This window comes from Ursus arctos, unplaced genomic scaffold (genome assembly GCF_023065955.2).
Source record: "Ursus arctos isolate Adak ecotype North America unplaced genomic scaffold, UrsArc2.0 scaffold_10, whole genome shotgun sequence".
Lineage (NCBI taxonomy): Eukaryota > Metazoa > Chordata > Mammalia > Carnivora > Ursidae > Ursus > Ursus arctos.
Genome location: NW_026622764.1, coordinates 3,686,843 through 3,703,536, shown reverse-complemented (window position 1 = coordinate 3,703,536; position 16,694 = coordinate 3,686,843). Strand labels below are relative to the sequence as shown.

The 16,694-nt window shown below is 41.4% G+C and overlaps 1 protein-coding gene across 1 annotated transcript in view; it reads left to right on the top strand.

Annotated features, from left to right (window-relative positions):
- Positions 1-16,694, top strand: part of MYO16 (myosin XVI) — a 466,166-nt gene that overhangs the window by 162,555 nt on the left and 286,917 nt on the right. The window contains exons 10-11 of the mRNA XM_026493590.4: positions 1,618-1,768; positions 10,185-10,295. Of these exons, the coding sequence (XP_026349375.3) occupies positions 1,618-1,768; positions 10,185-10,295 (262 nt within the window). The remainder of the gene's footprint in view (positions 1-1,617; positions 1,769-10,184; positions 10,296-16,694) is intronic.

Sequence of the window (16,694 nt, the reverse complement as noted above, 5' to 3'; positions counted from 1 at the left end):
GTCAATATTCTGGCAACAAAGATTTGAACTCACATTTTACCAGAGGAGAGATTTTTATGTTGAATAAGCACATTAAAATGCAAATTGAAACCACAGTGAGAAGCCGCTAACTTCCCTACTAGAATGGCTTTAAGTGGAGAGAGAGGTATTGGCAAGGAGGAGGAGCAAGTGAAATGCCCATGCACTGCTGGTGGGGGCACTGCTTTGGCATCAGCTTGGAATTTCTTCTAGGTTTTTAACCGAGATAAATGGAAGCGTGTCTGCCCAAACACCTGCACACAGATGTGGACAGAAGCTTCATTTCCACTTGACATCAGCTGGACAAACGCAAATGTCTGCTGAATGGATAGCCCGAGTGTAGTACGTTCTCCAGCAGACTACCACTCAGCACCAAACCCAAACCATTGTCTACAGAGCAGCATGAATGAGCTAAATACGTGATGTTAAGTCAATGAAGGCGGATATAAACAGCTACATGCTTTATGATCCCTTTCATATGACGTTTTAGAAAAGGCAAAACTATAGTGAAAGAAATAGTTACCAGTGGTTGCAAGGGGCAGGAGGCTAGTGGAGACAGTGGGTTCCCCAGAGCAGGCCCAAAGAGATGGCTGGGAGTGATAGAAATGCCGTGTATCACCGGTTACGTGGGTTACACGCACACGTATGTATTTAACCGTGTACAACTACACATATATCCGACACAGACATCTACAGTACGTGAGCAGCCACACAAAGTGAGTTTTACCGTATGTGAGTGATACCTTAATAAACCTGAATTTTTTGAAAAAAACAAAAAGTACATTGAAGCATTAATTAGAATCACAAGTGCTATTGTAGAATGCATGAAATAATTATGTTTATATGTATCACACTTGATTAAATATGTATGAATTTCTGCTCGTATGGTAACGTTTAGGGAAATGCATGTTTAAATCTTACTATCATAAAGTGTTACAATGCAAATTAAACCTTTAGGCTGTGCTTATTTTTTATGGACATCACACAATAATGGCTTTCTTTTGGCAGTGATGTCTATGGAACAACAAAAAATATGAAGTAGCTTTTATTTTTTTGCCTAGTTTGAGCTGTAATGAAGGAAGGAGTTATTGTCTGTAATGTTGGAATCCTTGAGCACATGATTCTTCTTTAATGCCCCGTTATTGTTTCATTACAAACTCTAAATATTGCCCATGATTCCATAACGTATTTTAAGTTGTATATGAACAATAGGTTAATTAATTGTATAATTTGTGCCTTCACTTGTTTGCAATTCACTTTCACATTTAAATATCTTGCTTAGTTCAGTCATGTGTTCAACCTGAGCTTATAAATTGCTGATTGATTTGCCTCCTACAGTCATATATACATTTGTAAACATTTTCTTCTCAAGTTGAAGTGAATATGTTTTTCTTTTAAAGTTGAAATTGAATGAAAGTGAGAACTAATAGAAAAGTTGACCGATTCCCCATTGATTTTTTTTTTCCCCTCCGTGTTGAGAAATGTTTTCTTATCTGAATAAAACAACTTTCTGTAACTGAGCTGTCCTGTTGTGGTCATTTTTGATTAATATGGCGATGTTAGCAGAAAACTAATTATAGTATTGATTATTTTCTGTAGCAGTCCCCTGGTGTTGCCAATTGCCAAGCAAGACAGTATGTTGGAGAAAGACATTATGTTCAAAGATGCCACAAAAGGTCTATGCAAGCGACAGTCTCAAGACAGCATCCCTGAAAATGCTACCATGAATGACCCCAGCAAACCTGAGCAGGTAAGTACACCTTTACTGCATGCCTGCTTATTACGTCATGCTTTAAAATCCAACATTTCAAAACCAAACGCCTATGAATTTCCATTCGAAGAAAAATTCATGAATGCACAGGTTAGTAGTTTTTTAAATTCCCACATATAAACTGTTATGATATTATACTGACCATTAACAAACGTAGCAGCTATTGTGTTGTACAAGGATGTGAATTTTATATCTATCTTGACTTCTACAGCAGGAATACAAGCTCAGCCAGTATGCTAATCCCCGAATATTTCCAGTTCTGTCTTTAGTCCTCATTTCGATTATTATGTAGGGTATGCTTTTTGGTTCCTTCAAAAATCCAAACATTTTGCATAACAAGAAGAAAGGAAAATCAGTCACTGAGAGTCACTTATGAAAAGTATCTGTGGTGTGGGGGTGTGTGTGTGTGTGTGCGCGCACGCCACAGTGCCCAGGTTACGGGGGATCACTTTGACGAGCTTGGGGTTATAGAAATTAGTGTATTTCCCTAGAGAAAAAATGATTTTTACCTGCTTCATGTTTTATAAATGGCAGAGTTATCCTTGAAACTGGTTTGTTTCACTCTAATTTCGAATATATTAAAGACATCTTAGCTAGATTTTTCTAAGACCATCTTTTCAAGATTTAATTTTAGTTTCATTAATTTTTGTTATTTCAAAATGACTAATAAATATTTTTTGTAATTTTGAGACACTTTTAAATTTCAGTGGGTGTGTTTGTCAGCTTGGGCTACTGTGACAAAATACTACAAACTGGGTGGCCGAGGCAGCAGAAGTTTCTTTTTCACAGTTCTGGAGACTTTAAGTGCCAGCTGGTAAGGTTTCTGATGAAGGTCCTCTTCCTGGCTGCTTTCTCCCTGTGTCCTCGAGTGGGGGGGAGGGAACAGAGACAGAGACAGAGAGAGGAACGAGGGACGAACTGTCTGGTGTCTCCTGTAAGTGGGCCAAGCCTATAGGATCAGGGCCCCAGCCCTATGACCTCCTTTAACCTTTATTACCTCCTTAAGACCCCATCTCCAAAGAGTCACATTGAGAGCCTCCACACACGAATTCGGAGGAACGCAGTTTAGTCCGTGGCAGTAGGCAAATTGAATGTTAGGTAAGATCTAAGGCAAAGTGCTTTCTTAACTTTCTTAAGGGTCCTGTAACTGCCTGTAACCTTAAATGCATATTACTGAGTGAACGAAGCCGATCGGAAAAGGATACATACCGTATGATTCTAGTATTTGACATTCTGGAAAAAGCAAAATGATGGAGACGGTAAAAAGATCCCTGGTTGCCTGGGCTGGTGGGGGGAGGGACGAGGAGGTGGAGCTCAGAGGATTTTTAGGGCATTGAAACTGCCTTGTATGATTTTACAGTGATAGACGTGTGTCCTTACACATGTGTCTAAACCCCCAGAATGTACAACACCCAGAGTGAGCCCTGATGTACACCATGGACTTGGGGTGATGGTGACACGTCCATGTAGGTTCAACTGTGACAAATGTCATCATTCTGGTGGGGAGTATTAATAGTGGGGAAGGCTATGCACGAGTGGGACAGGGGTGTGTGGGAGATATCTGTACCTTCCTCTCAGTTTTGCTGTGACTCTGAAACTGCTGTAAAAAATTAAAATCTTAGGGGCGCCTGGGTGGCTCCGTCAGTTAAGCGATCAACTCTTGGTTTTGGCTCAGGTCATGGTCTCAGGGTCCTGAGAGTGAGCCCTGCGTGGGGCTCTGTGCTCAGTGGGGAGTCTGCTTGAGATTCTCTCTCTCTCTCTCTCCTTCTGCCCCCCCCAATCACACAGGTGTTCTCTCTCTCTCCAATAAATAAAATCTTTAAAAAAATTAAAAACATTAAAAATTAAAATCTTAAAAAAAAGAGATGACACTCAAGTATAACCCTTATAGAGTAGCCTTTCTGATTTTAATGTAAGCTCTTTTTAATTATACAGTTTATAATTGTATCCCAGGCATTAAAAGCAGTTGCAATCATGTTCTGTTTGTGTGGTACTGAAGAGGGAGTGGCGGTTATTCAGGTTTTGTGTTCATACGTTATCGATGGCACGTGGGCTCTCCATCCCGCTGTGGGCATCGCGGGCATCTGTTCTTGGTGGTGAAGCACGTAGGTGATTCTCTCCCGAGGAAGACCGACACTATCCACTGACTGGATTATACTGTCACATTTCATAAGAGAGATTTAGAAAAGATGTGTCAAAGCAAGAACATTCTGATTAACATCTTAAAGAGAAATATGTCATGTAGAAAATTTTTTAAAAAATTGAAACAAAAACCACAGTATTTCTCCTTCCAGATTTTTATAAAATGTAGGTTTTATCAAATGGTGACTGTGTGAGTGAATATTCAAGGCTTGATTTAAACTTTTTTTGGTTCTGATAATCACCAAAATGAATACATAATATCTCTAAGAAGGTAGAATTTTTCTTTAGTTGCTAAAAAGCGTGCAAGACATTCTTCCTTTAATTTCCTTTCCACTCTGCCTTTCCCTCCCTTTCTCCTCCCCTGACTTCTCCCTTCATTCTCTCTCTAATTGCCTGACTTCTTTTCCCCCTCTCCCTTCCTCCACTTCCTTCCTTTGTGAATGTATTTCTTTAAATTCAGTTCATACTTGAAATTCCAATTTTTATGCCCCTGAGTGAAGGCACACTAGCCTGGGAGCATGGAGAAAGACTGATGCTCTGGTTAGGTCTGCTGCTGAAAGTCTATGACTCAGAGGCTCCCTGACTTAATAAGCCCCATCTGTGAAATGGGTCCATGGTATAGTTCTCACAGGATTGTTACGGAGTTGACAGAAATGAGGGCTATAAGGTTATAACACATTTTCTGAGAACAGAGTAAAATTGCAGTAAGATGCATTTATATTTTTTACTGTTCTTATTGATATAGACTGGCTGTATGTTAGGTTTTGCCAGAATGGCTGAATTTATCTGCTGTTGATGTAATTCCAGTCAACACGTCCACGGCGCTTTATTTTTATCAATGCAAATGTAGATGACTTTAGACAATAATAATACAAAATTATACTTTATCTGAACATTGCAATGCTTAAACATGCATTTACCTGCATTGTCTTAATCCTCAAAATACCACTGTGGGCAAGTTATTATCCCTTTTCATTACTTAACTTACACTCAATTTACAGATTAAGTTTTTTTTTTAAGATTGATTTATTCATTTGAGGGAAAGAGAGCACGTGCGCACGTGCAAGCAGGGGAGAGCCGAGAGGGAGGGAGAGCAGCTCCCCGCTGAGTGCAGAGCCCCTAGACAGGGCTCCATGCCACGACCCTGAGATCATGCCCGGACCTGAAATCAAGAGCCGGTCGCCCAACCAAGCATCTTCCAGAGCCCTGTGGACCTGTGATGGTTCTAGAAACAGGAGAGGAGGTTGGCGTTCCCCGGCTGCGTGTGTGGTACAGGGACTTTGAAGATGGGCGAGAATTCTTTCTGCGGTCCACAGAAACACCCGTCTCCATGTACACGAAAGTGTAAATCCTCGGCCAGGCAAAGCGCTAGTAAGTGAGAGGGCCTGATCGGTTTGCTGTGTGGAAACAGCCAAGAGCATAGCAGACCCAGGGGGATCATTCAAATGCTGTCTGGGCATGCTGATGAGATTAGCTCTGGAAAACTTAGTGTTTGTCAGACTATCACCTTTTCCCTGCAAGAACCATCCGGGTCACCTCGTTTTTCTCCTCACTTCCTCTTTCCTCTTCAATCATGAATACTCAGCTCTTTCTTCTCCTCAAGGTACTGTTGCCTTTTTCCCATTTGTCAGACCCCCTCTTTTCTCTACTGGACTTGTAGTTTCTGCACTTATACTGTTCATCTCCCAGAAGGAAAAGTCACCAGCAAACAGAACAGGAAAGGGGACGGCACTCCACGCAGTGTTGACAAGTGGAGGCCAGGAATCGGGGTAGTCAGAATATTCCCAAAACTTAAGTTCCCTTTGGATCTCGAAACATTTCTCCAAGTGTTTCTCTGAAGTTCTTCCCGACTTTCTATCCTGAACGGTTTCTAGTTTATGTTCTAGATCTCTCCTTTTACAGTAATAGATAGGGATATGTATCTTCATAGAAATCATAGTGGTCAGTCCTAGAGAGAGGATGTTGATCTTTTCTATGTATTTATCGCCTCTCTGTTTTGCCTTGTGTTATAATTATTTGGCGGACTTTGGCAGCAGACTTTATCGAGCCTACAACTATAACATAAAAATATTTAGAGGTGTCTTTTTCTTCTTCTTTCCACTTGCTAGCAGGTGTCCCAAGGCTTTTGAAATCTTTGCAAAGAATGTGTCCCTTTGATAGCCTTGCCTAAGATCGATTAAGAAAGCCTCCTTCCTGATCCTTCTGGGATCCTGATGTGATAAATGCAAGGAATGCTTCCCTTGACCTGCTCTCACACTGTATCTGTCACATCTCATTACTGCAGACAGGCTAGGGCGTCTTCCCATTTTTACTGTCAGCCTAGTATTTTCCCGAACCCGAGAAACGGCTGTGCCACTGTAGACGGAAATCCTCAAGAATACCAACGAGATGTCTGCAATAACTCTTTCGGGCTTGTCAGAACACATGTGGGACTTCTGTTAGTACTCTTCATGCTTCTTCTAAACATACACCCAGAAATTTGCATTGAGCTTGTTAGAGCTGTCGTTATAAGAGGAAGTTTATTATTTAAGAAATGTAAACCATTTCTTCTAAAGAAAAAGCTTGCTCTTGATTTGTCTCCTTTTATGATGCTTTGGGAGTTAAATATGTATGCTAACTTGATGGAGACTTTTGTCTTATTTTTGCATTGTTCAGAGTTATTGCAATCCATTATTGGCTTGTATCAGATCATGTATATGCATGAATGTGTATAGATGCGTGTGTCAACACGTGCGTGTGAAATGTGTATAGATGTACATTTGCACATTCTTATCCAATTTCTGGGGTACATATCTGTGTGTATGTAGATGTATACATTTTTTACTTTCAGGAAATGCTTGCAAAGACACTGAAAAGAAAAGATATTTATATCCATCTCTAAATTGATAATGAAAGTTTCCTTTTATGTCTCTCTCTCTATGAAGACTTTTGCCAGTAGGCTTTTTATTTCTTGGAAATATGTCCTCACCCATTTGTACGTATTTTCTGAATTCCTTTCATATCTAAGGGCACACGCTTGCGTCTGTGATCCTGGATGCACTGCAGTTGTCTATCAGTATAAGTAAACCTCGATCTTGTCTCTACGGGTCACAAGTAATAAATCCAGTACAGCTCCCCACCATGGTGAGCGTGGCCGCTCCTCTTCTTGTTGCCCTGGCGTCTGTCCATCTGTCCCCTGGTGCGTCTCTCTTCCCCTCTCCACCACCCGCCCTGTTTCCTCCCGCTCTGCAGCGCACAGGCAGCACCTAGGGCCCTTTCCACGTTCTTCGCTCTCCCTGCCCACCACCCCCCCCACCCCACAGGATGGTCTTGCGGAATTAGGTCCAGGTGCAGCTTTGCTGTGATCTCATCAGAGAGGACTTCTTAGACCATCCAAGTGGGAGTCCACTTTTTCACTTTTCAGAGCATCCTGTGGTTTCCCCCCATAGCCCTTTTTATAACTGCAGTCTCTTACTTGCATTCTTATTTTTCCCGCAGCAAACTGTAAACACTCTGAGGTACGTGACCTCATCCCTTTGCTCCCTCTTTGTACTAAACGTCTAGCACAGTGCCTGGCAAAGAGCCCGTGAGCAAGAAAAAGAAAGGCAAATGATTGAATATATATTGTCGGTTTATTCGGTGTCTGCTAGACTTTCTCCACTGTTCCCTGATGGGTATTGTCCCAGCTTCCCCTTCTGACCTATCCGCTGTGTGACCCCAGGGAAACCATGCAGCCTCTCTGGGCCTTAAGTTCTCTGTCTACTAATTAAGGATGTTGGACTATATCCATGAATCTCAAACTTTTAAAAATTATTATTTCACAGCAGATCCTTCCTCAAAAAAGGGGTATGTGAAAGAGAATTCCAGATTTTAGAGCAGATGATAGCTGAGGGTCTCTGCTGAGGGCTGCAGAGATTGGCCCAGAGCCCTCGACAAATGCCTGCCTCCTCCTTTCTCCAAAGGCAGCCTCAGGGAAGTTGGCAGAAAGTTTACCTTTGGTGCTCATGGCCCTCTCCAGATGTTTCCCTCGGTAACGACGCACCCATTCCTGCACGCTTACCCGCAGAGCAGACGCCTCCCGGGGCCTCCGCACAAGCTCATCCTCACAGCTTCCTGTGAGGGACACACCATCATCCTTCGTATTATCAAAGACAATTGAAAGTGACTTAGTTATGTTACAGAAGAAAAATGTTCACGGTCCCCCCGCCGGGAAGACACACCACTGAGGTTTAAACAGGTTCACCCCCATGAACACAAAGATGATGGATGCCTAGATGTGCTTCAGTTTCCAGCATGTTGTCGGTGGGGAAGCTCAGGTCAGTGTGTAAGATTTTTACCCAAATTGGCGTGACTGATGAAAGATGCAGAGTGGAACGTGCCTGGGTCGCCCAGACCGCTCGTCACTTTCCCGGCAGCATTTTGGGCCTACAAGACTCTTCTAAGTAGAACTAAGTGTTTAATGTGAAAAGAAAAACCAAAAACACAGATATCGCACCATCCCCAGACTGATTTTGACAACCCAGAAGAATATCAGGAGAGGCGGGACGTTATCACTTCAATTTTTATCAGCCACAAGTACCAGCTTTCGGATTCTACTCTTGATTGTGTAAGTGAATATTTGTGACAGGATCGAAGTCTTCCAGCTATGCCTCTAACTAATTAAAATGAACTAATTAACTTATTTTAATGAGACTATGTGATATGCTCCTTAAAGGTTCATTCTGAAAGAGATTTTGAGGCCTATTTCTTTTAAATGCTGCAACAGCAAAGACAATGCACTGAGGGTGTTCGCTGAGTTCGTGCATGGTGTGGGGTGAGAAGAGGCTTGTTCCTGACCTTTATGATGCCTGGAGTATTTTACAAATTGATTTTCAATGCATAAACAACTTTCTCTTGGAATATAGTGCTCACCACTTACACAAGCGGTGGTATTTCTCCTACCAGAGACCGCTGCGTGATACCCGTCTAACTGGAAGACATAACAAACCACTCTTCCGACCACTTGAGATTCCCAGTGAAGAATCTGAGTTTCCATGATGAATGCATTAGGATTAGAAACAGCCTGGGAAAGCACTGACTTCACTTTATGAACTCCTGAGAAAGATTGCATTCTGCAAACCACTCATATCAGAGAGACCATCCTTCATTTAGATTTTTTTCATGTGCAGTATTTGTCAATGCCATAAACATTTAGCTGATAAACAGTAATCTTTAAGTTCAAATTCTTTAACAGTGATACGTATAATGATAAGATACGTAATGCAAATATAAATACGAAAGGCAAATCCAAATACCCAGTACAAACACAAATACAAATGATGCGAATAAACTTGCTGTTATTAAAAATTCACTATGGGCACCAGTGAACTCACAGAGGCATTGATAAGACTATGCTTGGTCTTTGGCTCCTCCTCCGTGTTTGACAAAAGAAAACCAAAGCTGTCTTTGTAGATCAAGCGTCTGCTTTGCACAACGTATCTTGTGTACGTAAAATTAACCATGGTCCATTCCTAACTTGAAAATGATAGATTTTTTTCATCTAATTAAATCATCCAAATTCATCTTTTTTATTTGAAATATTTCCCAGTTTTTTAACTCCGTCACTTTCTATTAGGTTGAATAGGGAAGCATGTTTTTCTTTATGACAAAATTATCTTAATCTCACAGCTACTTTCATTGTAGGAGTAATGTAGAAAAGAATAAAAATCTCAAGCCAAAATTCTAGAGTCTTCTTTCAAAATCTGGCCTCCTCCTACATGTATGCGGAAGCTAAGTTCCAGGCACACTGGCTCCTTCACCATGCCAACAACAGTAACAGGAGAAGTTTGCTTTAGCTTTGGAAACACTGCAGATACGTGAGCTTTTCAGCTGCTGGTCTTAGAGGACTCAGAACAGCTCAGGGCTGTCTACATTTTAAGTGGGGACTAGGAAAGTCAACATGCTGAAATGATTTTGGCAGACTGATGCCTTTGCGGGACGGAAGGTAGCCCTGGGGGTGCCTACGTTGGTGTGTGTGTGTGTGTGTGTGTGTGTGTGTGTGTGAGCGTGTGTGCCCACGCTCGTGGGCATAGGATGGAAATTCTCATCTGAATGCATTTCTCTGTGGCTGTTGAATTTTTTGTTCCTTTTAAGTGAACCATTTCATCTTTTAATAATGGTTTCAAACTCACGTGGTCTCTACACTTTTGACATGTAATTAGAATTGGAACATCCAACTGTGAAGAAAGTTGATGGGAAAGCAATTAGAATTGATCCTACTTATTTTTTTCCCTAGGTCAAGCTGATGCCTCCCGCTCCCAGTGATGACCTGGCAACGCTCAGCGAGCTGAATGACGGCACCCTGCTTTATGAAATTCAGAAGCGCTTTGGGAACAATCAGATATATGTAAGTGCCCTTGAACCTGCCTTGTGCCCTGCTTTGTCTTGCTGCCGATTCCCCCCCTTCCGTGCCACAGATAGTACAAGGAGGGGGCTTATTGTTGTTTCTGGTCTTGCTGATAGCTTAAGGTCGATTTCTCAGAGTTCGGGTTCATTCTGATTCAGTTCTAAGGCAAGTTCAGCAAAGATCCAGATTTCAGAGTAGTTAAGTGAAAGTGAACACCCTGAGGATTGACAACTTTCCTGGTGTCAAGTTCGCTGTGGGAGAAGATCTGGCTAGAAACCGCAGGATCCGCAAGTCACTTCCAAAAATGCTGTTTGTTTCCTGTACTTAAACCTGCTAGATCTGGAAAAGGAAGCTAAAGAGGGACAGTTCACTCTGCTGGGAGGATGTCATCTCTATCTGCATGAAAAGAGAAACCAGAGTCCCTTTAAGTTATCAGGAAATGCTTTGTCTGTAAAGTAAATAATTTATACACCAATCCCTGATAACAGGATACGGATATATGACTCAGATGGCAAACAGCATAGAGAATTAATTTGCTGTGGTTCTGCCCTGGTGTATATGTGTTATTTCATCCAATATGCAGAACGATTTAGACACCATGTCATCTCAGTCCCTGTGTCTGTCGGTCTGTCTGTCTGTCTCCCTCTCCTTGATTTTGTGATATTCAGCTCAGAGCAATTCAATCAGAATGTCTATAGAGAAATCTGATTATGCCCATATGTGCTATCCCTTTTTGATAACACTCTTTTTTCCCCAGTCTACTGAGAAATTGATTAAGTAATTTTCATGTAAATGTGAAGTCTGAGATTTCCTTATGAGTAATAAATCGTCAGGTGCTGATTAGCCTATGAAAATTCAGTGCGGCATCTTAATGCTTGGATAAATTGCCTGCCACTGTAAATACACTTACAATTAAATGCTTCTATCAAAACGAATGGGATTGAGTCATTGGCATAAAGTGGTGAAAGCTGGTAACTTCGCTCCCTGGAATGGCCCTGCTAATTGTGTATTAGTTTTATTCCATTTTCTCACCTTTTCCAACCTGGTGCTGATTCTTCTTCTCCTCCTCCTCCTCCTCCTCTTTCCTACCTTGACATCCACTTAATCCACCCTGCACCTCAGCGGTCCCCATCCTCATCAAGGTCATTGCCATCTCCTCTCCACAGCCTCCGAACCCTGCGGAGGCAACCTTGTCCCCTTTCAACCTAATCTCACCAGGAGCTAGAGTCATTCTTATCCAGGAACAGATGTGATCTTGCCACTCCCAGACTTGAAACGTCTCTGTGGCTTGTCACTTCTCATGGGAGGGTGACCACAGTCTTCATTCACAACCCGGGCCCCAGATACTGGTTGATTCTCTCGCCCTCCTGCCTGCGTTAAGATTTTCCTTGGGCTGTTTTACTTCCCCCTAAGCTTCTCTTTCTACCCCATGGAATAAACACTTTTTTCCTTTCCTTTCGCTTTATAAACTCCCACTCGGAAGTTCTTCAGTCTTTAAGTAACCCCCCCAGACCTTTCTGATGAAGTCACGATGGATCTTTCTTCTCACCACTTGTGAGGATCTGTGTCACGGGTGATTTGATGAATGTCCCTTTGCTGTGCTAGACTGGCTCAGTGACAGTGGGATCCATGCTGGGTTTGCTCACTGTGAGGCCTGGTCAAGCACTTTCCAATCTCAAGTGACAAGCTCTTTCTATCTGTTTATCAGTCATGGCTCCAACTCCTCCCGGCACTGGACCATCTTCTTAGATACTTCCTGCCCACTGGGTTTCTCTTTCTCTCTGGATCGTGCTTTGCTAAAGTTCACATCAAATATAAATTTGCCACTGCATGAGACATGATTTTCCTCTTTTCCATACCTGAAATATTGAAGAGCTAAATCGTCTGGGATCAATTTTGTAAGGAGTGCTCTAAGTTATGTTATTTGAACTTGCCTTTAATGGATAGACAAGCCGTTTAAACATTATTGATTGAATAATAACAAGTGATTCTTAGAGTGTGTCCTCTGGACCATTGGATGTATGAACTTTTTATTACCGTTCTGCAGTGAGAGTAAGCATTTAGAACCTCTTAGGACAATCTGATGGTTTCATTTCTGTCCGTTGACTCTAGTAAGAATCCAGGCTTACATTTTGTATGTGTTTGTCTTTTTCAATGCCATGTTTACAGGAATTCACCTTTATTACATTTTACAAAAGTATCAGTCCACGATGAATTGGAACTAAAAGTGTTTCTTCTCACAAATACAAAAGTACTGATTTCAGTGGATGCTGTGTTAAGAGTTGGTCATCTGACTTCCACACCCACTCTCCTTACACGCCCCTCCCTGCCCCTCTTACTCTGCTCCCAGGTTCAGACTGAAGTGCCTGGTTAGAGTGTTGGGACTGGTCTTACTTCGGTGTCCCACATATGATTTTCCTGCAAATCTTAGCAGCCCTCCTTTCAAAATATACACAGAGTGGACCTCCACTACTGCCACGGGCCCATCAGGCCGACGTAACCCATGTCTGCTGAATTAATTGTCCAACCAGGATTTTCATCTCTTTTTGCTGTAATCTGACTGGTTATATAAGATGATCTTTCAAAACAGTCTGTAAGTTGCTCTTTTCTTTCTTTCCTTCCTTTTCTTTCTTTTTTCTTTCCTTTTGATGCCAAAACCCAGGAGCAAACATAACTTGCCCTTTTAACCAAGTGTATAGCATTTCATTTGGATATCAGACTATGAGGGTTCCATACAGCCAGTAGCAGTAGGATGTACCCAAACCATCAAACAAAATTAATTGTAAGCGATGAGACGTTTGCTTCCTAAATAATGCAGAGAACAAAGGCATTTCTTTCTCTGAATTATTACTGTCAACTGGGACAGCGGAAATAGAATATGCAATCAAATTTCTTTATGGATGGCAGATAAACATGGAGGCAATATTCTCTTTACAAATACAACTGGTAGGACTCAAGACTCATAAAGAAAGAAACCCCCCAAACAAACACAGGCTCCTGTTGTATCCGGTTAGCCAGGTAGGCAGCCTGGCTCACCTGAGCCACTTACTAACTAAACCTTTCCTTCCAGGTGACCCAGTGGGGTGTAGCAGGTCTTCTTTGTAAGAGCAGCTCAAGAGGCTAAAATTGACAAGCTTGTGTCAGAAGTTGAAGTCTGGGGTGCCTGAGTGGCTCAGTTGTTAAGCATCTGCCTTCAGCTCAGGTCATGATCCCAGGGTCCTGGGATCGAGCCCCGAATCGGGCTCCCTGCTCAGTGGGAAGCCTGCTTCTCCCTCTACCACTCCCCCTGCTGGTGTTCCCTCTCTCACTGTGTCTGTCTGTCTAGTAAATAAATAAAATCTTAAAAAAAAAAAAAAAAGAAGAAGAAGAAGAAGAAGTTGAAGTCTCTCTCACTTGGAGGATATTTGAAATTATGAGGACAGACGCATTTTCCCCCAGCTGACCCTGCCCCCTGCCTGGAATCTGAAGCCACACCCGCCACATGCGTTACCTGCCATGTCATTCCCTGTCATTCCACTCAACCGCATAGACCCTTGTGAGCACTTATCATGTGTGGGCTATTAAAAATAAAACTGTGATAGTTTAGAAAGATGAGGTGAAGGAAATCTGTAGGTTTCTAACTTAAAAATCCTTTTCCTGAAAAACATTTACAAAGTACCTTTCATCAAAGCAGCCTCTTGAGAATATGGCATAAGCCTATGTAAACTCATACGTTAGGAGTCTATCCTTAACACTCAGATCACGTTTTTCTAGACTCTTTTTCGTTTATCACAAAATACATTGGCAAAGACAATCTCAAATTTCTTCAATACTTAGATCAAAATAGAAATTATATCTCAATAGAAAAGTGCAACTTAGAAGTATTTTGATTTTATTTTGAAGTTCTGCATTTTTCCTTCCTTAGCAGATTTCTCCCTTCTCCCTCTGTCTACTTTTTCTCTTCATTTTTCTGAGTAATTTTCAGATATTTCACTATAAAGGTCCCATTTGGTTCAGTCATTTTACTTTCCTTTTCTCCTTTACTTGGCTGTAGAATCCTGGCCAGTCCTCCTTTGAAGTCAGTGTTGTCTTGAATCACAACCCATGAGTGGAGCATGACTGTCTTTATATGTTGTGATTCAAGACAACACTGACCTCATTTGGTGAACACGCCCAGGTAACCAGCAGTTCCATGAAGAAATGGAATATTTGGAAGCCCCTTCCTCAGTTTACTGTAATCATCACAAAAGATTTTAGCATATATAGCTACGGATTCGTTTGGTGTTTTTTCCTGTATTTTATATAAAAGGACTCACCTGGTGTGTTCTCTCGTGTGTCTGCCTGCTTTCATTCATTGTTTGATTTCTGATAACCGTCTATTTTATTGCTTCCAGCCACAGCTACCCATGTTTACTTCTGCAAAATCAGCTGCCGTGTGAATATATCCTCATTTATTTATTTACTCTACAATGGAGGAACACTTGAGTTGTCTCCACCGTTTGGTTGTTGAATTATGCTGTTACAATTACGTGAATTATGTGGGTGATACTGTTATAAACCATCGTAGGCCTTTTTAGGTGACACGTGTACGCAGGTATTTCCGTGGGGCCGCGTGCAGCTATTTTCATGGGGCCGTGAGCCCAGCCCTGGAATTCGGGCGTCACAGGTCCCTTCAGCCTGAGGAGATACAGCCAAACACTTTCTCAGAGTGGTTAGACTGTCGCCACAGACTTCAGTTTCCGCACCCTCACCAACACTCAGCACAATCAGTGTTGGCTGTTGTGTTAGTAGTTTTCACATAAGTTAGCCATTCGGGCGGCTGTGGTCTCCCATTGTGGTTCTAGCTCCCATCCTCCTGCTGACTGATGGTGGTGACCGTGTGTGTCACTCACTTGGCCATCTCGTCTCACTTGGTGCCCATTCAGTAAAAATAAATGGGTTGTTTTACTTTTTCTTCTTGGTACGTAGGGATTTTTATATATTCTGGATACTCTTTCTTTGTTAAATATGCACATTTGCAAGCATTTTCTCCCAGTCTGTGGCTTGCATTTTTGTCTTCTAGTTGGTCTGTAGGTGAATAGAAGCTTTTGCAGTTTTTACGAAGTTCTTTATGTTTAATGTTTGTCCCACTTAAGAAAATTTGGCTTGGGCCATTTTCTTACATTTTCTTCGTTCAGTTTGGTTGTTTTAACTTTCACATTTAAGGTGTATTACCAGTGTGGAAGTGATTTCACAATGGTACAAGAGGAGGATCCAGACTCATGTTGCCCCATGTGGATTCTCCTGCTACGTTGCACTGGTGCCTTTGTGGTGACCAGGTGACCCTGGGGAGTGGGTCCGTCTCCAGAATCTGCCTTCTGTTGTATGGATCCGAGATATCTTTTTTTTTTTTTAAAGATTTATTTATTTATTTATTTGACAGAGACAGCCAGCGAGAGAGGGAACACAAGCAGGGGGAGTGGGAGAGGAAGAAGCCGGCTCCTAGTGGAGGAGCCTGACGTGGGGCTCGATCCCAGAACGCTGGGATCACGCCCTGAGCCGAAGGCAGACGCTTAACGACTGTGCCACCCAGGCACCCCGGATCCGAGATATCTTAATCACTATAGTAGTATAATAAATCTTGATATAGAAGTCTTCTATATATCATGGAAGGTTAATATCCCTCCTTTGGCCATGGTTACCTTCTCTGGCACATTTTTAAATTTTTGATGTCTTGACCATTCGTATCAGATGTCTTTCTAGGCCTTTTTCAAACTTTGATGCTATAATAAATGTTATTTTCTTATTGAAAATATTGAAAATAACAAATTTCACTTTCTTTTTGTGTGTTACAAATATAGAGGTATAATTTGATTGTGAACTTCATGTTTTATCTGCCAAACTTGCTAAATTTATATGTAAATATTGATTTATACGGAGAATCTTTTGGATTTTCTGCATATACTGCCACATATTATGTAGATCATGACTTTTATTTTTCTCTTTTAAATCGATAACTTCCTTACTTTTTTTCCTGTTTTATTTCACGGGATGGCACTCTTAATGAAAAGATGATGGGAGGTGACAATAACCTAAGATAGGCATCCCTACCTCATTTTGGATCTCAGGGAAAAGCTTTCGATATTTTATCATTAAGCAAGTTGTTTGCAGTAGCTCTGCCATAGGTATGGTTAAATGTTATTAGATTAAGGGAGTTCTTTATATTAATAGTTTTTAAAAGTTGTTATTTTTAATCAAGAGTAGGCATTGAATGCTATTAAATTTTTTTGACATTTATTGATTTTATGACTTTTTATTATTATAAATTACAAGGGTTGATTTACTAATATGAAGCCAACCTTATGTTTCTAGAACAAATCCTATTTGGTTGAAACAGATTATCTGTTGAATGTATTACTGGATTCAATTTGTCAATATTTT